The sequence below is a fragment of the Artibeus jamaicensis genome, unplaced genomic scaffold, assembly GCF_021234435.1.
Source record: "Artibeus jamaicensis isolate MK-2021 breed Jamaican fruit bat unplaced genomic scaffold, CSHL_Jam_final contig_1803, whole genome shotgun sequence".
NCBI classification, from domain to species: Eukaryota; Metazoa; Chordata; class Mammalia; order Chiroptera; family Phyllostomidae; genus Artibeus; species Artibeus jamaicensis.
The window spans coordinates 598,363-621,653 of NW_026521356.1; the positions used below are offsets into that span (position 1 = coordinate 598,363).

At 39.4% G+C, this 23,291-nt stretch overlaps 2 protein-coding genes across 11 annotated transcripts in view; both read right to left on the reverse strand.

Annotated features, from left to right (window-relative positions):
• LOC119055665 (adenylate cyclase type 10-like) overlaps nt 1-12,474 on the reverse strand; it is a 44,785-nt gene extending 32,311 nt beyond the window's left edge. The window contains exons 1-9 of the mRNA XM_037153915.2: nt 12,264-12,474; nt 11,312-11,416; nt 8,384-8,422; nt 7,265-7,408; nt 2,753-2,958; nt 2,374-2,464; nt 2,193-2,281; nt 1,347-1,538; nt 432-553 (exon numbers count right to left, since the gene is read on the reverse strand). Coding sequence (XP_037009810.2) covers nt 432-553; nt 1,347-1,538; nt 2,193-2,281; nt 2,374-2,464; nt 2,753-2,958; nt 7,265-7,408; nt 8,384-8,422; nt 11,312-11,416; nt 12,264-12,474 — 1,199 coding nt within the window. The remainder of the gene's footprint in view (nt 1-431; nt 554-1,346; nt 1,539-2,192; nt 2,282-2,373; nt 2,465-2,752; nt 2,959-7,264; nt 7,409-8,383; nt 8,423-11,311; nt 11,417-12,263) is intronic.
• A 3,120-nt stretch (nt 12,475-15,594) lies between these two features.
• The window catches only part of NFYA (nuclear transcription factor Y subunit alpha), a 28,075-nt gene continuing 20,378 nt past the window's right edge, over nt 15,595-23,291 (reverse strand). For 8 of the 10 annotated variants that reach the window (XM_037155229.2, XM_037155241.2, XM_037155250.2 and 5 more), the window contains 4 exons: nt 22,442-22,608; nt 21,144-21,317; nt 20,345-20,446; nt 15,595-16,182 (listed from right to left, as the gene is read on the reverse strand). In XM_037155229.2, coding sequence (XP_037011124.1) covers nt 16,129-16,182; nt 20,345-20,446; nt 21,144-21,317; nt 22,442-22,608 — 497 coding nt within the window. In that variant the 3' untranslated portion in view covers nt 15,595-16,128. The remainder of the gene's footprint in view (nt 16,183-20,344; nt 20,447-21,143; nt 21,318-22,441; nt 22,609-23,291) is intronic. The other 2 variants (XM_037155256.2, XM_037155271.2) reach the window with 1 other exon arrangement.

Genomic DNA, 23,291 nt, shown 5'->3' on the forward strand with positions numbered 1-23,291 from the left:
AGAAGGAGAGCATTAACCAGCTGTGGTTCCTTCCTACCTGGGTAACTGCCCCTACCTCCCTCCCTAGTAGGTAGACAGGCAGACTTTGTTCTACGTTCCCTCCGCAAAGACATATTATTTATTTTATATTAATTTACACACCTGCTTGTTCCTTTGCAGTGTTCTCGAATCTTGCTATGTGTATTCTGTTCCCTCCCTCTCTTACCCCAGGGATGGAAACTGATCTTCATTTACTGTGGATATCTAGTGCATTGTTCTGTAACTAATGATTTCTGAATAGATCTTGTTTTCTGACTTCCCTTAGCAGATTCTCTTCCCTTTAGGAATTTTCTGGATATCCTAAAGCCCTGCTACTTGTTACTGCCTCCTACCCTGCCTGAAGAGTCCCCTGGGACCTGAGAAGCTCCCCTCTACCCCACCTTCCTCCTTACTTGGTCTCAGCAAGATTCTCCCAACAGTAGCTGAAGATGCTGAAGGAGCTCTCCAGGGCATGTGCACTCTCATCTGGCTTCTTATCCCCAGGAAGGCCAAAAACACAGAGGAACATGCAACCCTGGGACGGAGGACAAAGAAAGAAAGAATTTACCTGGGGAAGGAATATGGCTTGCCACAAATGAATTGACTCCTTTGAATGAAGCCAGACCCTTTCTTCACTGGTCTTCTGTTGGGAATGTAGGATTCTATGATTCATAAAATGACCACTCTAGGTCACACCAACATGGAAACTTTAAGAAATAAAATCTTAATTTAACTATTCAAAAATTTAACATTTAAAACATGAAAGAAATTAATGCCAAGAGCCTTTTCAAAACTTCAATCTCTAGTGTATACTTTAAGCTAAATCTATGTGCCCACATTGTCTTCATTCATTCTATAATGTTAAATATTGATACTGCCTCTTTTCAAGCTCTTTAATTAACTGAGAAAGAGCTGATTACATTTACTCTACTATTAGAGCCAGAAAAACATCTTTATGCTTTCACAATTGTTTTTCAACAAGAATTGAATTTAAAAAATACAGAGAATAACCCTCGATTACCCTGACAATTAACTATTAGTTACATTTTTAATGTAAAATAGCTTGTTACAAAATAAGTAACAGGGAACCTGACTTATGCCTGTGTTATATGAGAGGTAAACTGGTCATATAAAACCAGTATAATCTAACTAAAGTTATGAGAGATGTCATCACAGTAATTGGTATAGATGGGGAAATCTGCTTGTATACACTGGGGTGCAGGAGACAAATTGGATCAATACAAAAAAGGTCATCACATATAAATGTACACCTGTTTACATTCTTCACTCACCATTACTGTTGATGGGTCAGGTTCCCTTATACTTACTTTCTCAAACATAAAGACCCGGCACAGCTGGCCACCCCCTTTTTCTATAACTTTGGAGATGTATAATGTAGCCTTCTGGATAAGATGACACAAATACAACATCCTTGCTGTCTTGTGGAACTGTAGGCTGACCAGAACCATAGTCACAGTGCGAAATTCGGATATATACTCCACAGGCTCGCCTTCATCAATCTATAAAGACAGTGAGTTACCTTGCCTGCATCTTCAATTGTCAGTATTGTGTTTAGGAATTTTAATTCTATATTCCACGGTGAGTATGAAAAAATAAGTTAGGGTGTCAGACCAAATCTTAAAAGAAAATTCAGGTTTGAGAGATATAAAAGATATACAAACCAGTAAAAGGAATGAAAACTGTTTGACTTTAAACCTAATTCACTGTGGAAACTTGTCAATATTTTATATTTTCTAAGAGTTTGATAACTCTTAGAAAAGAGTCTCCATTAGTCATTACATCTCTTACAAAGGGATTCACATATGTTTACATATAAACAATAAGTCAACACATATTTACCAAGCATATACTTACTACTCTATACCATACCATACAGTATACTATACTAGTATAGTGTATACTATACAGTATGCTAGTTTCTTGAGGGACAAACTGAAAAACAAATACAACTTTTACTTTCTAGGATTGAGAAATCTAACTAAGGTTATGAGAGATGTCATCACAGTAATTGGTATAGATGGGGAAATCTGTTGGTATACACTGGGGTGCAGGAGACAAACTGGATCAATACAGAAAAGGCCATCACATATAAATGTACACCTGTTTAAAATACATGCACAGTTTACACAATGACTCAAGAACTAGGAAATAACCTTCTTCAAAAGATTTTTCATTATGTGCTTCCGCAGAGTTTGCTCAAGTGCAGGGTCTGGATCCAGTTCCAGGGCAGTTCTTAGAGTGTCTGAGAAAAGGAAAACAAACAAGATATCTCCAGTCATGTTGAAAATTAATCTTTAAATTCTGAGCTTGGGTAGAAAGGACAAAGTAACTTACCAGCATTTGTGTGGTAATGTGGCAGATATTCGAGGCACTTGTCAAAATGCTCATCAAAATCAAATGGGTCAATGATCCGCATATCTCTTAACTATGAAAAGAAAACTACTCAATTCTGTGCCTACCCGCCAACAGGATTACCTTTGGTTTTTTTAACACAGGGGCAGAGGATGCCACCCCTGATTATAATTTTTCTTTCCAGCCTTACTGTTCTGCCTTGTGTATCTTTCTGGGAGAATATCCCGCACCTCCTTCCAAAATAGAGTTCCAATGGTTGTTGTTTTGGTCAGGAAGCATGTGACCACCACCAGAGCACTGACTGCTGTGTGTAATAGAATGGCCTTTTCAGAATGGGCAATGGATGGGACCAGACTCCTACCTTCACAGCTTCATCCTCCTTCATGATTTCCACTTCAAACATGTACTGCTCACAGAGCATCCAACAGTGCCAGGACAAAACAATCTCATTTGCCTGGGCCAAACGCTGAGCTAACCGGACATCATCTACATCCCGCCCAGTCACCAAGAGGTACTGTTGCTGCTCATCTCCAACAATAACCTGGGAAATCCGACCTGCAGACAGACCTATTCAGAAAAAAGGGGAGAAGTGATGAATAGCCAAACTCAATTAATTATGCAAAGGAAAAGATATGGAATCTTCATACTGCTTTCTGCATTATGCCAATCTTGTTATTCTCCACAATTGCAGAAGTATTTGGTGAACTCATGTTGAAAAATAATATCTTGCCTCAGATTTCCTTCTGTCTCAAACATACCTAGAGATAGACATTCAAACAAGTCTGCGTTGTATAGAGGAAGAAACAAGAGATACTAGGCTTCTAAGAGTCTTGTCTTTGAGCTGCCTTTTAAATGGACTCTCCTGGTCCATCCTAGGTCTCTCCTGCTGGCAGAGACTTAATGGTTATGCTCAGAAAGTGTTATCATGGTGACCACACCATCCCTCCTTACATATAACCAGGGCTGATGAGTAGGAAATCAGTATTTTAATGGACATGGTCTAAGTCATCCAATCCAGGCTAAAAACAAAAGTTTTGAGAGAACAGCAGAGACATCTCTTGGCCAAGATAGAAAACAGATAATGAATTTTCCATAATGCTTGGAACAATTAATAAACTGATAAAATACACAAAGTAATTTTCAAGATATTGGCATGTCTAGTAATGGAGCACAATGATGCCTGAGAGATGGAAAAACAAGGTGAATCCTCTGATACCCCAGCTACTGTCTGGAGAGTTTCCAGGACACATCTCAGGGAGTAGACACTCAGACACAACTCAGAAGACTTCCTGAGTTGAAAATATAAAGATAGGAGTGAGTCTGAGGAGGCCAAGGTGGCTGGAGGTCACAGGGAACTGTGAATACTGAAGAGAAGTGTATACAGACAGAACTCCAGCAATCTGTACAAGAACCCCCTCAAGTTTTTAGCTGAATACTGATAAGTGCATTGATGTGAGGAAACCACCTCAGGTCAGGGGCAAAAAAACACATGAAAAGATATGAAGGGACAATCCCCAATATCACATAAGGCTGGGAATTGTTCCTGTTCCCACTGGCCAGAGTGTCAAACTTAATAATTCACAGGACTTTGAAGGGGTTTGCCTCAGGAATGGGTCAGAACTAGCCTTAGATTAAATACAACTCTTGTCTCATACAACAAAGTCTAAAAGCAAAACCTGAAAGGATCAAGATACCCAGATCTCAGAATGAAGTTTGAGAGTATTCATTATGACAATATTTTATAAATCTAGCACTCAACAATATAGAATTTATAATGCCTAGCACCCACCAAAAATTACCAGGCATGCAAATAAAAAAGAAAATGTGATCCACAGTGAGGAGAAAAACAATCAATCAAATCAACCCAGAATAATACTGATGATAAAATTAGTAGAAAAGAACATTAAAAAAGTAGTAACTACATTCCATATATTCAAGAACCTACAAAAAACACTGAACAGATAGAGACATGGAAGATTAAAAAAAAGACCCAGATCAACCTTCCAAGGGTAAAAATCACAAGGCTTGAGGTGTAAAATACACTAAATAGGAATGAAGATAATTGCAAAAGAAAAGGTTTGTAAACATGAAAAAATACAGTAAGAGAAATGATCCAAAATGAAAAACTGGGAGGAAAAAACAGTGAATATTGCACCAGTCAGTCAGGGTACAGTTTCAAGCAGCTTAACGTGTATAATTGAACAGAGGAAGAGGAATATAGAAAAAATTGTTTGAAGAAGTAATGGTAGAACATTTCCTAAATTTGATTAAAAAAACTAAAAACCTAGAGATTAAAGAAGATCCCTAAGCATGAGAAAAATTTTAAAAAACCCACCACCAAACAAATAAAACAAACAAACTGTACCTAGGCATATCATAAACAGATGACGTAAAACCAGTGATAAAGAAAAAATCTTAATAAAAAAACTCCTGGCACACGAAAGCCCTGGACTGGCTTCACAGGTGAATTTTACCAAACATTCAAAGAATAACAAACTCCTATTCTCTTCTAACTATTACAAAAATTCAAGAGGAGGGAAAATGTGCAAACTCTGTTTATGAGGCCAGTATTATCCTAATTCCGAAACCAAGTAAAGACACAAGAAAGAAAATTACAGACCAATATCTGATAAACATAGTTGTTAAAATCCTCAACAAAATATTGACAATCTGGATCTAGTAATACATTAAAACGATAATACACCATGATCAAGTGAGATTTATCTCAGGGATGTAATCGTGGGCTGCCCTACCCTGGCGAATACCCAAGGCTCCTCCTCTTACTATGTAACAGGTACACTGAGACAGAAAAAAATGGCCCAAATGAAAGAACAGATCAAAACTCCAGAAAAAATATAACCAAGTGACGAAGAGAGAGCCAACCTATCAGATGCACAGTTCAAAACACCGGTAATCAGGATGCTCACAGAATTGGTTGAGTATGGTCACAAAATAGAGGAAAAAGTGAAGGCTATGGAAAGTGAAATAAAGGGAACAGTGAAGGGAAGGAAACCAGGACTCAAACCAATGGTTTGGTACAGAAGGAAGAAAGAAACATTTAACCAGAACAGAACGGAGAAACAAGAATTCAAAAAAATGAGGAGAGGCTTAGGAACATCCAGTACTTCTTTAAATGTTCCAACATCCAAATCATAGGAATGCCAGAAGGAGAAAAAGAGCAAGAAATTGAAAACTTATTTGAAAAATAATGAAGGAGAACTTCCCCAATCTGGCAAAGAAAATAGACTTCCACGAAGTCCAGGAAGCTCAGAGAGTCCCAAAGAAGGTGAACCCAAAGAGGAACACACTAAAGCACATCATAATTACATTACCCAAGATGAAAGATAAGAAGAAAATCCTAAAAGCATCAAGAGAAAAAGAGAGAGTTACCTACAAAGAAGTTCCCATCAGACTGTCAGCTGATTTCTCAAAAGAAACCTTGCAGGCAAGGGGCTAGAAAGAAGTATTTGAAGTCATGAAAGGCAAGGACCTACATCCAAGATTGCTCTATCCAGCAAAGCTATCATTTAGAATGGGAGGGCAGATAAAGTGCTTCCCAGATAAGGTCAAGTTCAAGAAGTTCATCATTACCCAGCTCTTATTATAGGAAATGTTAAAGAGACTTATCTAAGAAAAAGAAGATCAAAAGTATGAACAGCAAAATGACAATAAACATTTATTAACAACTGAACCTAAAACAAAAAATAAAAATGAAAACAAAAACAAACCAAGCAGGCCCTGGCTGGTGTAGCCCAGTGGACTGAGTGCCAGCTGCAAACTGAAGTGTTGCGGTTCGATTACCAGTCAGGGTACATGCCTAGGTTGTGGGCCAGGTCCCCAGTGGGGGCCATGTGAGAGGCAACCACACATTGGTATTTCTCCCGTCCTTCCCCTCTCTCTAAAAATTAAAAAATAAAATCTTTAAATAAATAAGTAAATAAGATCTTTTGGGGGGTGGGCTGGGATGAGAGTAAAAAACAGAAAACTGTACTTGAACAATAATTAAATAAATAAATAATTAAAAAAACAAACTAAGCAAACAATAGAACAGGAACAGAATCACAGAAATGGAGATCACATGGAGATTTATCAGAGGGGGAGTGGGAGGGGAAGAGGGGGGAAAAGTACAAAATTAGCAGCATAAATGGTAGGTACAAAATAGGGGCGGGGGGGGTCTAAAAATAGTGTAGGAAATGTAGAAGCCAAAGAACTTATATGTATGACCCATGGACATGAACTAACGTGGGGGAAGGTGGGTGGGAGGGGGTGTGCACGCAGAGGGGAATGAAGGGGGACAATGAGACAACTGTAATAGCATAGTCAATCACATACATTTAAAAGTAATCTTGTACATGTGCCAGTTCATATATCCTCAGGTATAGCAATAGGATAAATGTTCAGAAGTGGGATTGCTGGGATAAAGAATAAATGCTTTTGTAATCTTCATAGAAATTACTGAATTACCCTCCACAGAAGTTGTATCATTACTGATTCTCACCAGTACCACATGAGAAGGCTTACTTTTCACAGCCTCAACATCTTCAGTATGTTTAGCACCTGAATTTTGGGGTTATCTATAGGTAAGAAATGATCTCAATTGTCATTTTTCTTATTATGAAGTTGACCATCTGATATATTTCTTTGTGTACTATTTATTCATGTCCTTTGCCCATTTTTCACTTAGAATGTTACTTTTCTGGATTTGTTTTTTTTTTAAATGTCTGTATATTCTTTCTGTATTAGAAAAATCACTCTTTGTCTATGTGATGAGTTACAAATTTTTTACCCAATTTGTCATTTATCTTTTGAAAATTGTTATAATGTTTTTTTGTTTTTGTTATTCTGAAATTGGGCCTCTTTTAGTAGTTACTACCTATCTTTAGCTGCAGGTCTTGGCCTTCTCTGGTATGGTAGACCCCAAATTTCTCCTGTATCTCCAGACTGCATTTTGCCACCAGGGTAATGATGTCCCTCAGCTGATTCTGTTCTACTGTCCAGAGTGCCAGGAGCACATTCCCTGCAGAGACACAAGACAGGTTGACAGTCAAATACCTGGAATCACTTGGCCAGTGTAAGGTTCCCAATAATGAAGAAGATATCATGCAAGGTATCAGGCAAAGTTTCTTGGTCTTACACATTACCATAGGTTAAAATATTGCTTTAGATTCTCAAAACTATTGAGCATATAAAAACATGTCTAGGTAGCCCTGTTGGTGTGGCTCAGTGGATGAAGCACTGGCCAAAAGGTCGCTGGTTTGATTCCCAGTCAGGGCACATGCCTGGGCTGCAGGCCAGTTCCCCAGTTGGGGGCGAGTGAAAGGCAACTGATTTTTTTCTCTTGCACATCAATACATTCTCTTGCACTTCATTTTTCTCCCTCTCTTTTCCCTCCCCACCCTAAAAATAAATAAATTATTTTAAAAAATTAAAACAACATGACTAAGTAGAAGCTGACATATTACTAAGGTTTAAGGATTATTTTGGTAATCTTCCAGTATACTCCACCAGTATACTAAAAGAAGGGCAGGGGTACTAGCAGAGAGGTTCATAAAATGTAGGTTTGTGTTCAAATCTAATTTTATGGCTGGCTTAAGTTTAAATAAAAATATGTGCCAACTCTGTGGCATAAAGCTGTTAATGATCCCGAGTTCTCCAGATAGGAGACTTTTGATTCCTCCCTGTCTTATATTTAGCTCCTGCTACTAATGACCAAGTTTCTCATTAGTTTTCACATGCATGCTTTATAGGCACTTATATTTCTGTCACTCAATCTAAACAAAATGTAAATCAATGTGAGCTTAATATTGGCAATGCTTTTCCATTAGACCAGGAGATCTTTTGAGGCAGAGATTGGTCTTCCTCATCTTTGTTTCCTCAGGCCCAGCACATATGAATAACCAAATAATGCTGAATAAACAAGTATATCAAACTCTACCTAATATAGTTTTTCTCACTTGCAGCCCTTTAAATATTTAAAAAAACTGAAAAATACCTGTAATAGTTAGGATATCCCCTCCAAAACAGAGTACATCTGAAATTGAGTAAGGGAGAGAGAGGAAAATAAGTCAAAATCAGAAGTATACCAGATCACAGAAGAATCATAGATGATAAAGTGACCTACTGAGTTTTCCTCATATCTTTTCTGGTCTATTTGTGTACTCTAAGGCTTAGGTTCCTTCTTTCTTCCTTCTAGCTTCTCCCCAGATCCATTTGTCTTTAGATCATCTCTAAAATGGCAGAATCTGACCAGTCTGGTGTAGCTCAGTGGATTGAGTGCGGGCCTGTGAACCACATGATTGTGGTTTGATTCCCAGTCAGGGTACATGTCTGGGTTGCAGGCCAGTTCCCAGCAGGGGACCCACGAGAGGCAACCATACACTGATATTTCTCTCCTCTTCCCGTCTAAAGATAAATAAATAAAATCTTGAAAATAAATAAATAAATAAGACGGCAGAATCTGTTCTCTTCAAAGCCACCCCCTTACTTTGTGCTCTGGATCCTAGGCCTGCTCACCTTCTCAAGAACTTCACTCCCTCCCTTATCTTCTATTGGATCATTCCTATAAATATTTAAAAAAACCAAACCAAAACACAATAAGATTAACCTACCTATTCTGGACTTTACCTTCTTCTCTAGCTACTAGGGCCATTTTTATTAATTTATTTTTTGCTACATTCCCAGCAAAAAAATTCTCAAGGTTGACTATATACAATTTTCTCCTCAAAACATATTCACTCAAATGTTTTCTCTACCATTCTCTTCTTAGGTTACTGACTTCCATCTCTGCCACCTCACTAAAATTATCAAGATAATAAACAGCATTCATCTTGCTAACTTCAGTATTTTCTGACTTTGCTGTATGACACCTTTCATTTTCAACCCAGCAAGTCATCACCCTCTTCTAGCCAGACTACTTTCTCTTTGGTATCATGAATACCACAATATCCTCCTCATTGGCTGTTTTACAGTCTCTTTTGTAGGTTATTTCTCCCTAATCATAATCCTTCCCTGGTATTCCTCAAGCCTCAGTCTTAGGCTCTCTTTATTTATACTCTTTTTATCAACTCACACTTTGATTTCTCCATTTGAATGCTTATCGATATCTCAAGCTCAAAATATTCAAAACAGAATCTGATTTTCGTTCTCAAAGCTCAGACTTTCCCATTTTGGTAAGTGATGCCACCATCAATTCATTTATGAAAGTGGAAAACTTGAGCATCCCTTTCCTTACCACTTCCCACTGAAATTCCATACATTGGCAAATCCTGTCTGTTAAACCTGAAAAATATATTTCAAGTCAATCCATTTCCATACAGATTCACTGCCATATCTTGAGACCAATGGTTCCAATCTTGACTGCATGCTGGAGTTGCCTGTAAAATGTTAAAAAATATGATTCCTGAGCCTACCTCAAAATATTCTGATTTAATTGGTCTGAACATCAGGATTTTTAAAAGCTCTCCAAGTGGTTATCTAATGTGCTGCCATGGTGAGAAACACTACCCTAGACCAAATCTCTATCATCTTTCCACAACTGTTCCAATGATATCTTCCAGCTTCCATTCTTAGTACCTACACTTCATCAGCACCCTGTATCCCAATCTCCATGAGGCAGCTAAAATGAGCTTTTAAAAAATGTAAGTCAATTACACCACTCCCTTGCTAGAACCCTTCCAGTTTCCTTCTGTACAAACATGTATAATCCAAACTCCTATATAGCTGATACTCTCTAACCTCACCTCAAACCTGTCTCCCTCCACTAGCTATGCTCTAGCCACCCTGGCTTCTCAGTTCCTAAAACATGTCAAGCTTTCTCTCACCTCAGAACCTTTGTACTTGGCATACTTCCATCTGAAATGCCTTACCCTTGGCTCTTCACAAGATGTTCCTCTTATCATTTACGTCTCAGCTTAAATACCACCTATGACAACCCTAATATAGAAACTATCACCCTACAATTTTCCTCTCTTTAGTAACACACCCTATGTATTTCCTTTGTAGAATGTATAATTGATAATCATCTTATTTATGGTCTTTCCCACTAAAATAGAAACTCCACAAAGGCAGGAACTCTGTCTTATTTCCCCCTGTATTTCTAATAGATAGCAGTTCCTGGTGTTACATTTCCTACCTAGTACATAATTTCTATCTCCCCCTTTCATCTAAACTTGGTGAGAAAAAATTGAAAGACCATTTATACTTGTTCCTCAGGGGTAAGGGGTGAGTCAAATTGTTTGTAAAGGAGGATGCTACAAAGTTAGTATTCTGGTGAACCTAAGAATGATGGACAAAAGTGCATGGGGCACTGTCAGTAAAGAATGAGAATGTTCTGTAAGAACTACAGAGTATAAGGCCAGAGTAATTTCTGTTGGGTAGGCCTAACTACACTGGAAGGTCCCAAAGAGTAGGTTTTTGCATTCCCTGCACTGTTACAGTGCATGTCACAGAGTAGGTACTGAAAACATGTTCACTGCACAAATAAGGAGTTTCTTTTGCAGATTATGCAAATATGCACAAGCTTGATACATGGCAGAAAATAAAGACTTATTCCTACTCAGAAGATCAAAACCCAATACCAGCGTGAGGAGATATTTTGTAAATTATATCTAATATACACACACATGAGGCACATTGCATTTTTGTTAGAAGAGACACCCTGAGGAATACCTTATTTTGAAATACAAACATACAAAGTTAACATTAGCTTTTTCCCTGTTTCTGGAACAGGATGTGAGACTGGGCAGAATGGCAGCTACAGGCAAAGATTGAGCTTGTCAGTGGCAACCTGAAGAACTAAGATGAGTAACACTGAAAGAATGACCCTTTGGTATCCCTTTTAAAGCACCCCAGGTCCTGTTCTGCTGCAAACCCTCAGGAGCCCAGACCACACCTTCCTTGCCCCCCTACAATGGTCACTCACGCTCCACGATGTCACTAATGTAATAACTGAAGATGTGGGCCAGTTTGTCCATGTCATGTTCCGACTTGCAGGTCAGGCTGAACCTGTCCATTAATGCTGTAAACCCTAACCAACAAAGCAGAAATGACTAAATTAGCTGTGAACCCCACTTTTAGGCCCTATTCCCTCCGTGTATCAATCTGACCAGACTGATAAAGAAGCTGTAAATAAGCACACCTCCTGGAGGTGAGCAATTCCATTATCCACTAACATGGTTGGGGGGCCAGGCTGGTTGCTGCTGCCTCTGGAGGAATCCAGAGGGCCGTTTCCAGGGGCTGCAGGCGGGGGAGCTCCCCACAAAATCCCCTTTTCATCTGAAGCCAACTACCTCTTTCCCACCACCCTCTGAGGCTCCCTGGCCAAGGGAGCTGTAGGATTTCTCCCCATGTGATAGAGACACCACTGACAAGGGGAACAGATGAATGCTTTTTAGAGAACACATATTTTGAGCTCCTTGAGGAAGGCACCTTGTATCACTTGTCTTCATATCCATGACACATAGAATCCATAACTATTTGTTAAACGATTCTCAAATAACTGCTAGTTCTCTAACTCCTGGAATAGCGGGCTCATAATTGTAGCCCCAGAAAATGAATTAACTGAGCGAATAAGCAGATGAGGAAAAATACTTATTGGAAAATGCTCGGTTTTGGGAGAAACTTGGATTAAATGTCTGCCGTGTGGCCCGGGAGCTCTTTCCCCTTATGAGTCTCAATTTCATCATTTCTGAGGGAACTAAGCCAGAGGGCTCCTAAAGGCGTCCTCCTGGTTCCCTGCGGCCGGAGGCCTGCAGTCAAACAGCGTCTTAGTTTGCCCGGGGCCAGGCCGGTAAACGCCACGGCCTCCAGGAGCTGAGGCTCAACAGCCGCTCCTTTGGCGGTGCGGAGAGCGACGCACCTCCCCTCGCCCTCACCCGTCACGTGGACGCTAAGGAGGACGCCTGGGGTTGTGGCCAGCTCGGGTTCCGATGCCCCGGGCCTCCTAAACACCAGCAGGTCGGGAAGCAGCGCCGCCAACCGGGCTCCCACAGGCCACAAAAGCGGCGCCCTGACCGCACCGCCGGACGCCATGACGGTGGCGTAGTTGCCCGCCCGTGCTCCCTCCAGGTAGCAGCCAATCCGCATCGACGGCCCTGGCGGGGGCCCGCCCATGAACCAATGAGTGTGGGCTTCCTTGTGGTATTGCTAATTGAAGCGGCCTTGGGCCCCGCCCCACTGCTTCTGGCCTAGTTCACCCAGGCGCTGGATTCCGGGGAGGGGCAGAAGACTTGGAAGGGAAGCGCTGGGCCTTCAAAGTGAAATTCACGTTTTTTTTCTTTTCATCTTGAAATGTGATAGTGAAGATGCTTTCACGACAAAACGGATTATCTGGGATAAATACCAATAGGGCCATTTTTGTGCCCTATCATGAGTAGAAACGGGTCATCTCTGAATTTCTAAGGACAAATTCTACTTGCATCTGGCTAAACTCAGGATGGTCTTTAAATTTAACACCGTTAGACTAAGGCTGTTTTACCGTTAGTCTGTTTTGTTAGGGGAGTTTCTTGTTTCTGTTGTCTGCCAGGACAGGTCTATAGGGTCGCTTGTGGGAGGGCTCCATGTGGCTGGTTTTCTCTCAATTCCTGGTTCTGACTTTTGTATAAGGGCACAGTGTAGGTTGCCAGTTTGTTCCTCAGATTCAGGAAGAAACAAAAAGATCTAAAAACTTTATCTTCTGTGTCTACACTTACACACCACCTAGTAAGTCAATCCGTTTTGGTGGGCTAACTTTACTAAAGGAATTCTCTGCATTTTGATTAACACTTCCCATATTAAGACCAAATGTATGATTAGCCCACAGGGAGCAGAAAATACCTGGTTAGTCCGGCGGGAGGGCCAAACAGAAAGGAAGGGATTAAGAGGCGAGATAACTAGGGTCTGGGCACTGCAAGTTTGATACTCCAGTGTTCACATGTCTGTCTACAGAGATCACAATTTCAACATTATAAACAACCAAAACCCAGGGGATGTAGATTTGTCAAAATTCAAATTAACTTTTTAGTATTTTTATAAATTTATTTAAAAAAATGACAATTGCAATGACATCAATGATCAAACCACCTGTACTCCCCCTGCTGCTGAGGGTAAAAGATATATAATTGGAGTCCCAAAGGAAAAGCAAGACATTATTATCAGGCACTCAATAGCCATAAGATGTTGGTCCAGTGGTACAAACACTGACATGTTCAATGTACCAGTACAATTAAAATATATTCATTTACAATTATCCTGGGGAAAGAAAAGCACTCAAGAAGTGGAATAACTATTCATTAAACCAAATACTCACGCATCCATTCACTCTGCATCTAGAAGTCATCACTACAGTCACAAGGACAAATAAAAGAACTTGTAGCAAAAAATAAAAAACCCAAAGCTCAAATCCCCACTACGTGGGATATTACAGTGCACTAAATTGACCACAATAAAAAAAAACCATGAGTTAGCTGAAATGCAATGACAAGATAACAACTGAAGCATTTGATTTCAAACAAAACTCAAATGCATGAAAAAATAATTCTGCAACATTGAGATTGGTATTACTATGTACCAACTTACAAACACAAATAAATAGCATTTTAGAATTGCTATTGGCCTAAATACTAAAAATCAAATCTGAGGACTTTCTTTCTGAACTCTGCATCTTAAAGATTCCTAAACAAACCATACAAATTCCCCATTGTTTTTTCTTTTTAATATTTATTTTTTTAGAAAGGGGAAGGAAAGGAGAAAGGGAGAGAAACAATGTGTGGCTGCCTCTCTCGTTCCCCTACCGGGGACCTGTCCTGCAACCCAGGCATATGCCCTCACTGGGAATTGAACTGGCAACCCTTTGGTTTGTAGCTCGCACTCAATCCACTGAGCTACGCCAGGGAGAAAATTCCCCATTGTTGTTAGTAATCTATCATCTGAAAAGTTTGGAGCTTACTGGATAAAGTTAACATCTGAAACTCTAATATAAAGAGCCAGAAGTTTCTAGTGAGTCTACTAAAAATGATATCCCCGGGCCCCCCCCCACTGGAAGCCAAGAGATTTGATTTCAGAAACTAGAAATACTTCACTTTCTGCTTCCTTTGCATAGCTCTGTACCTCTTTTCTACCATTACAATGATTTCCCTTTGTGGTGTTTTCTTTAGAGAGTGAAATTTATCTTTTCTCTCTTAATATAGAGTAAAATAGAAAAGGCAATCTTTATTCTTGGCATTTAAATCAAACCCAAATATTCCTTGAAAGAATTAAGTTCTCCTTCTTTGTTTCCAGAGTAGGCAGAAACTCTTCTGAAACATTATCTTATTGCTATTAGGGTAAAACATCTAGAAAAGTGAGGCACAACTCATTCCAGAAACTGGCCCAGTGTCTTACACTGCAGGCATCTCTATTTCCAGTAAGTAACTAGTCCCCAGGATGTGGATGCAATGTGAAAACCTTCCTGCACGAGGCCTGTGAAGGGGGCTGGAGGGGCGGTGGTGCACGAACAAATGAAAACTAGAACCAAAGAGTCAGCTGCCGTGGGAAGAATGAGAATGTCTGCTTTCTGGGGCCAGCACAAAGTGCTGCAGGAGTGAAGTCAACATCCACTTCAAGAGGTAACCTGGAGAACACCCAGGACAGCTTGACTAAACAGTGCTTTCCAGAAATTGTCAAGAACCAAATCTCATACTTCTCCCTTTCTGTTCTTAGTAAAATGCTATAGTGTCAATGTAAATTATTCTCTTCATCTTAATGAATCCATCCCAGGCATCCATCCACTGAAGAATCATACCAAATGACAACACATGGGTATAAATACTACTCTCTTCTTCTAGACTGAAACACACACAAACCCTTCTGTTTTCCAAATGCTGTCACCAAGCCTATGATTGAAAACTCTCTAGTTTGGCTCTCTGCTTAGGAGTTACGACCACTGTCTTCAGCACTTCAGCACACAAGATGTATTGTTTTGTTCTCTACTTAGGAAAGGAAGTTTTGAGTTCCAACACCTTCTAAATTGTCTTAAAAGTAGCTATAGTAGTAACTGTGGTCCAGATGACCTGTCAACAGACGGACAAGACAACTGGTCAAAGCTAAAAAAGATTCAGCAATTATTATTTTTAGTGCTTGATTCTTTTATCATTCTATCCCCAAAATTAGCTTTTTCTTGGCTGGAGTCCAAAAACACCAACCTATCATCTGGGTAGACAGAGATTGTTATTATTACCACAGATTAGATGAATGTATCTCAGAGAATTTATTATTTCCATATTATGAGATGGAACTTCCTCACCTGGAAGTCATCTCTGAATACAAAGTATCCATTTACTTAGCCTGAGATCTCTCACCAGAGGGATGGATGGTGTTTAGATTCCATGGGAAGAAGTGGGCTCCACCTTCCCTGAATTCAGTTTAGCTTGAGGTTATTCTCCTCTGCTGAGATAGTTGGCTGGCTTCACCAGTCAACTTAAGTGCTGTGTGTGGTACTGCTGGGCTGGCATGAGTCCCTTGCATCATCCTAATCCGTGAAATGTCAATGTCATCAACAGTCTAAAACAGGTCCTGACTGAAGGGGTGAGAAAGGCTTGCCACTTCAATTTGCCAGACATTGCTGCAATTATAATACTGAACCACTTATTAAAAACTAAGTGGGTTTCTGTCCCATAAAAAGGGCAGAATGTGATCATCAGTGTCCCATTGGAAGAACTGATCAATTTCCTGGAACAATGGCGAAGAACATGACCTTGATCAGGCCCATCACATAGCCTGGGGTTAGGACACTCGGATAATCTGTGTCATGGCTTCTTCATCTGCTTGGTTTGGATCCTAGAGACAAAGAAAGCATAATAATGAGGAAAGTCCTTTACAAAAGCAACAGAAACGTGAGGCTCTCACCACTTTAACACCAAGGGCATAGATACAGTTTTGCCAAGTAAACCAAAGGCCTACACACAAGTCTGAATACATGGATTAAAATGCAGCTCCTTTAGGAACAAAAGGGACAAGACAATAAACCTTATTCTTAAAATATATATATATATTTATTTTTAGAGAGAAAGAGGAAGGGAAGGAGAAAGAGAAGGAGAAAAACATCAATGTGTAGTAGCTTCTCACATGCCCCTTTGTTGGGGACCTGTTCTACAACCCAGGCTTATGCCCTGACTGGGAATCAAACCAGCGACCCTTTGGTTCATAGGCCAGCACTTAATCCACTGGGCCACTCCAGCCATGGCAACCTTATTCTTAAAAGGATTAAAAATGTGGACTGGCACTCCATTACTAAATACTCCAGAGTGGATGGCACACCTGTATTGTGTTGTACCATAATATTTAAGGTTCCTTAGAGGGGGCTAAGCAAAAGACCAAGTGAAGCTATTATCATGCTGTATTTCTGTGTCATTATTTTCTGATCATCGTATTTAAATGCTGAGCATTTAGCAGAGCTAAGTGACACTGGAATTTATTTACTTTAATACATTCACCTTGTTAAAAGGTTATAGTGTAGCCTAAAGGTTATATATAAACCTGATACCCAGATGAAAACACTGATTTACTAGGACTAGAGTCAAAATGTTAGGAACCCAGCAAGAACCAACTCCTAAATCTCTTGGTACCCATTTAATATTCTTGCCACTAAACTTTGCCCACTGTCTCTTACTTAAAACTTGCAGTGTTAAGACAAGAATTTGTCTGTGGAATCTTTTTGCAACTCTCCACAATAACTCATCTTCAGTTCTTTCACATCAAAGCTCTAAAGCCTGAATTGGCATGATCCAAGGAGGAGATGAAATATTTCTGTAGGTGGTAGGACTGGAACTTGATCTTGATCAATGAGTGAGAAAAGCAACAGCATTTACTGAGCTCTCACCATGCACTAGGCTAAGTAGTTGCCTAATGTGACTTACTGCATGAAATTCCCACAACATTCCTGTGAAATAACAATAGTATCTACTTTAAGGTGAATTAAGACTAAAAGAGGCTAGGTAACTTGACTGAGGTCATATTTTTAGTTCATGGAATTAGGAGAATTCCTGGCACAATGCCCATAGCTGGCATCTCTACATCTATATCCTGCAGGAAAAAGTACTGAGAAAGGACAGTAGGAATTCCTACAGGTAGTGATTAATAGCATAGAAGGTAGGAATTAATAGCACAGAAGGAATCATATTCATGTGTGGGGACACTGAGAAATCCTACCATGACTATTGAGAGGCATGATGAAGAGCAATAGCTTAGATATCACACAGAAATAGTTTGAGATCTGATGCAGTAAGAAATGAGAAACTAACATGCATCCTTGAGCAGGGGCCTGACATCATTTAAAAGCATTATCTTATAAAGACTAATATGACAATAGTACAGGTGGGATGTGACAGTCATACAGAATGAAATGTCAGTAAATGCAAGGAATCCATTAGTTCAACCAACATTTATTGAGTGTTTGTTTTGGATGGGGCATTAAACTAAAAGCAAAAACAATCCTCTACTCTTTACACAGCTGACAGCCTAGTGAAGCAGACAACCACTACACAATTATACAAATAAAACACTTCAATTATTATTACACTCTAAAGAAGATGTGGGGAAATAATAGGGTAGGGAAGACCTATTCTGGATAGGATGGGCTAGGGACAGCCTCTCAGATTTAAACCAGAACCTAAATAATAAGGAGAAAGCCATATAAAAAGGTGGAGAGTGAAGAGCTTTACAGATCAGCTATTTTAAAGATAAAGGTTGTAATGGCAGGAGAGAGACCAATAAACAGCGTAGCAAGAGCATAAAGACCAAAGAGTAGGAGAAAATAAAACCAGAGCTAGATCATGCAGAATCTTGTTTGCCAAGGAAAGCAAGAAAGGGAAGGGGTAGAAGGGGTTTAAAAAATACAGTGATATGATACGATACACATTTAAAAAAAGATCACACTAAGATGTGAATAATGGATGAGAAAGGCACGAGAATAGGAGAGATCAGTAGGCAGTTGTTACACTAATCAAACCAAAGGAGAGAGGATTAGACGAGGCCAACAGCAATGGGAGGGAAAAAGCTAAACTGATTCGAATTTTATTTGAGGCAACACCAAGATTCAGACAATTCTAGCTTTAGTGACTGGGTGGATGAACATGTCACTTGTTGAGATGAGTGGTTGGGGCATTAAAAAAAATAAAGAGTTTTATTTTGAATATATTGACTCAGAAATGCCAATACAATAAAATCAGCGGTATTAGATTAAGAACCAATATAATACAGTAGTTACAGAGTAAGTTCTGGAATTATGAGGTCTGTCCGGAAAGTATCTAGCCATGTAATATGAAAAACTGATGCTTATTGAAGAAGACTGAGATACAAGAAACACTGCACAGGACAATGATGTCTCAGTCCCCTTCAAAAGCAGGCACCTTAGGACCTCACATAGTTGTCTGTGTCTCTTCCACTATTCAAAATACTCTGCAAAATCCTTTGTTGGAATTGCCATCAGCTGCCCCATCGTAGTTTCCTGAATCTCATCAAAGGTCTGAAATCTTTTCCCTTTCAAAGGTGATTTTAATTTTGGGAAAAGCCAGAAGTTGCAGAGTGCCAAATCTATTTTGTAGGAAGGCTGAGTCACCTGGGTGATTCGATGTTTTGCTAAAAAACTCTGTACAAGACGTGGTGTATGAGTGGACATATTGCTGTGATAAAGCTGCCAATCACCAGTTGCCCATAGCTATGGCTATTTTTGTTGTATTGTATCTCTCAACTGATGAAAAACATTGAGGCAGTATTCTATTAATTGTTTGGCCTAAAGGGGCATACTCATGATGGATAACACCTTCCCAATAAAAAAGAAACCCAAGACCAACAGTTAAGATGGTCTGGATCTGGCTGAAACTTTGCCACACCTCCCTTCTTTGGCTATGGAGAACCAGGTGACCTCCACTGGGACAACTTGGCCTTTGTTTCTGGACCATAGCTGTAGACCCACCATTCATCTCCGGTTATGACCTTCTTGAAGAAATCTGGTTCATTGGTAGTAGTTTGAATCAAGTCATTAGCAACTGAGGCACAATGTTCCCTTTGCTCTGGTAGTAGAAACTGAGGAATGAATTTTGCCACAACACATTTCATGCCAAGATCCTGCACCAAAGTCTCAGGCACAGTAGTTTTTGGAATCCCCAGATCAGCTTCTAGTTCTCACATAGTCACCGATCTTTGTTGATTGCAGCCCATACACGGTCAACATTGTAGGGTGTGCTGCTTGTTGTGAACTTTCCAGAACATGGATCACTCAACAGATTCTTGGCCATTCATTGAAGTGTTTGTGCCACACTTGTTGTTCTACTCAGTCATTTTGAATGTGACAGCCACCCAGTACACATGTTCATTCACTGGCATCTACTGCCTCTACAGTGAAGTTGTCACTGTTCACACACGCACATTCCAGTCCACTCTCTGTGGCTGCCAGGTTACATCAATGTCATAAGAACTGTTCTTGTTATATAAACAATGGCTGGACTTTTTCCAGACAGACCTCATATACTGCCTGGGTTTGAATATCAGTTGTATCATTTTACTAAGTATTTTTTTTTTTTTTACTTAAGGCAAACAATTTTGCAAACTACTTAACCTGTCTAAACCTCAGATTCAACTGTAAAATGGAAAGGTAATTCTTAACTCATGGGGCTTGAGGTTGCTATAAAGACTCAGTGAGAAAAAATGCTTACAAAAGTACTTAACATAATGGCTGGTACATGGCAGTAAAGTATTAGCTGGATATTATTTTCTGAAAATCAAGACAAGTGAGTATTTCAAGAAAGAATTAATGTTAATAACTGGCAAAGATGGGGAGAAAAGGCCACTGGGTTAAAGACTTTTAAGTTGAAGGTACACAATGTAGCATTCAATTTAGAGAATAAAATTAGTCCTTAGTGTCAAAATAGCAGAGGATAGGGCCAAAGCTTGTACCCACAAAATACAAAGTAATATGAATGAAAGGTGTAAGTCTTCTTACCTGCATATGAGGACTATCTTTTTCCTTTGGAGAGAAAAATCGCCCACCTTCACCACGCTTCCGTGCCATTGCATGACGGTGCCGAGACTCATGCAGGTATTTCTAAAACAAGAGAAATAAAACCATTTAACTATTAGCAGCATAGTTATCTAATGCAGATTCCAAATTTAATAGTTTAGAAAAGCAGTGATCAAAGCCACCAGGGGTAATTATGACTTTGAATTATGAAGAAAGCTTTGGGAAAAAATGAGATAGCTGCTAACTATATATAACTACCATAAAGCTGTGAATGTTACACGAATATAATAGTAATAATAATAATAGACTCCTCAATGGTATCATGGAAATCACTACCTTCCTCCCAATACACATATCTTCTCCTTCGCTGTAACAGACCAAATTTTAGTTGGGCAAATGGTTACTCAGTAAAAACACTGCAGTTCCTACCCTTATTGACAGGTAAGTGTGGCCATGTAATTAAATATCTGCTAATGAGATACATAAAACTTCCTGAAAGTTTTCCTGAAAGACAGCTGCCTTTTCTATCCCATTTGCTCCTGGGCTGGAGCACAAGCAGCTATCCTGGACTACAATGAGCTCACTAAGAATATTAGATAGTGTTATTTTGTTTTTACATTTGCAGCTGCATATAGTAATAGCAAATGCTAACTAGCTTTCTACCTTTAATTGTTTTAGAAGGTACTCAAGGAAACAAATCATATAAGAAGTAATTAATTCCCAATTCCCAAAGTAGAACCCTGGTATTCTTTTTCTACAGGCTTCACAATAGTACACATACCCTTCTTTCCTTTGGAATTTTCCCTTCTGCCTCTAGTTTGGCCCGGGCTTGCCTCCTCTTAAGTATGCGATGGTACTGTTTGGCATTCACATAGAGAGGCTCTTCTTCAAGCATCTCTGCTCCAGGTAGAGGGATCCTTTGGATAGCAGGAACAGAGCCAGCACCAGGCACCATCTGTGTGAAGAAAATACCCGTTTATTAAGTAGTTACATGAAGTATGGATATAGAAAACAGTTTCTTAATCCCTATTAATCTATTTTCTTCTGAATGCTACTAAGAGTAGCTTTTACATGGCATTCAGTTCAACACATTTCCTGAAGAATTATACTAAATGCATTTAAACAAACATTACACATAATTGTTACAGAGGGCCCAGGAGCTAAGAAATGATATAACCTGGTCCAAATTCTTGTCCATGCATGACTCCATTTTCTAGGAATGTCTGCTGCCATCTAATGTCCAGAACAATAATCATAAGACAATAAAACAGTATGAAGAAAAATAGGTACAAGTTTATTACAAGTTTATTACATGCTAGCTGTCTATAATTACACAGCTAATTAAGTTACTATATGATTCTAACTTTTCAAAGCAAACAAAAACAAAATACTGTACTGTACATACAGTATATGTATGAAGAAACAAGTCTCTTTTGCCTCACTCCCTTCCCAACTGTAATAACTTTGAGTGGTCTGCATTGTTTCTTCCCGTAGTTTACTCCACCTCCGTGTAGGCTTCTATTAGTCAATTCTTAACTTACTCATTTTTGGTACTATGTACTGACATCCTGTTTTGATAGATGAGGATTTACCTTTCACACACACCACCCAACCCTCCTCCCATATCTTCCCAATATATTTATGTCACACAATTTTTGCTTTTTCTGATACAATCTTTCTAATTTTTAGTTTATTTCTTGTTTCATTCTAGGAACAATGTATTTTCCAGTTGCCAAAGATCAGTAGTCTAATTGTCCCTTCATTATTTGAATTCCAAATAAGATCACATAAAAGCAGACATTTACACCTGTTTAACTACTATTGTATCTCTAGCACTGAGAATAATGCTTGGCATGCAGAAGGCCCTCAGAATAAACTATGGTTGGCTGTAATGTTTACTGTAAAAGTGGATGTCTGAAAGTGCCTTAAGGATCAATTTCAGTTCCAAGAGGTCAACATTATAAACAAATTTTATAACAGACATCAAAATGCCAATTCAAGAATTTCTCAAAGACAAAGAGATACACAGAAAAATAAATTACAGATGAGAACAGTGAGCTGAAGAATCAATATTCTTACCATGACCATCCCTCCTGAATTGACCACATTGCCTGCCACTGGTAGAGTCACAGTGACAGTCCCTTGTCCACTGCTGGTTGTATTGGTGTTGGCTCCTGTCTGAACAATCTGTGCTCCTGCCAAACTGGCTGCTGGGATGGTGATCATGCCTGAAACAGGGACTGTAACTTTAAGAAAATAAAGCAAAAAACAGGCACACAGAAAGAAGGGAACACAGTTAGTCCCTCTTCTATCTGGCACACATTCATTCACCCTGGAAAAACATACTAAACAGCACAAGGTGGGGGGAAAAGCACACACTCACTCTTTGCCTTGTTTACTAAATAAAACCCATATAATCACAATCCCTGAAATTCTATTAACTGTCTGGGTTCTAGCTCTAAATAAATCTATCCTTAAAATGGATACTTTCTGGACATTTCAGTAAGTTTTCAATGGGTGGTGAGGCAGTTTGGAGGCCTCCCCTTTCATGGGTTGGTCTTACTATAGCTATACTCACTGTTTTTGTACATATATACAATCTGCTTCAGGATGGAGATTTTACAAACTTACAAACTCTTCCTCCTAACTGACAATGAACCACTCAGTTTCAGGTCTAAAACTTAAAATTAAATCAAGCATTCCAAGTCCCCAAACTATCACCAGCAGGTGAATACCACCTTAAGAGGTATTCACCATTGTTTTCTTGAGCTCCTGCCACTGCTCAATCTAGTTCAGGCCCTCTCCTGAGTCATATGAGAGTGCATTGTCACTGCATTGGCTCGATCTTGTGTACTGCTAAGTTTTGATCACAAGTCAAACCTATAGTCATGGAATCTGAGACATCCTTTTCAGATTTAACTATGACAAA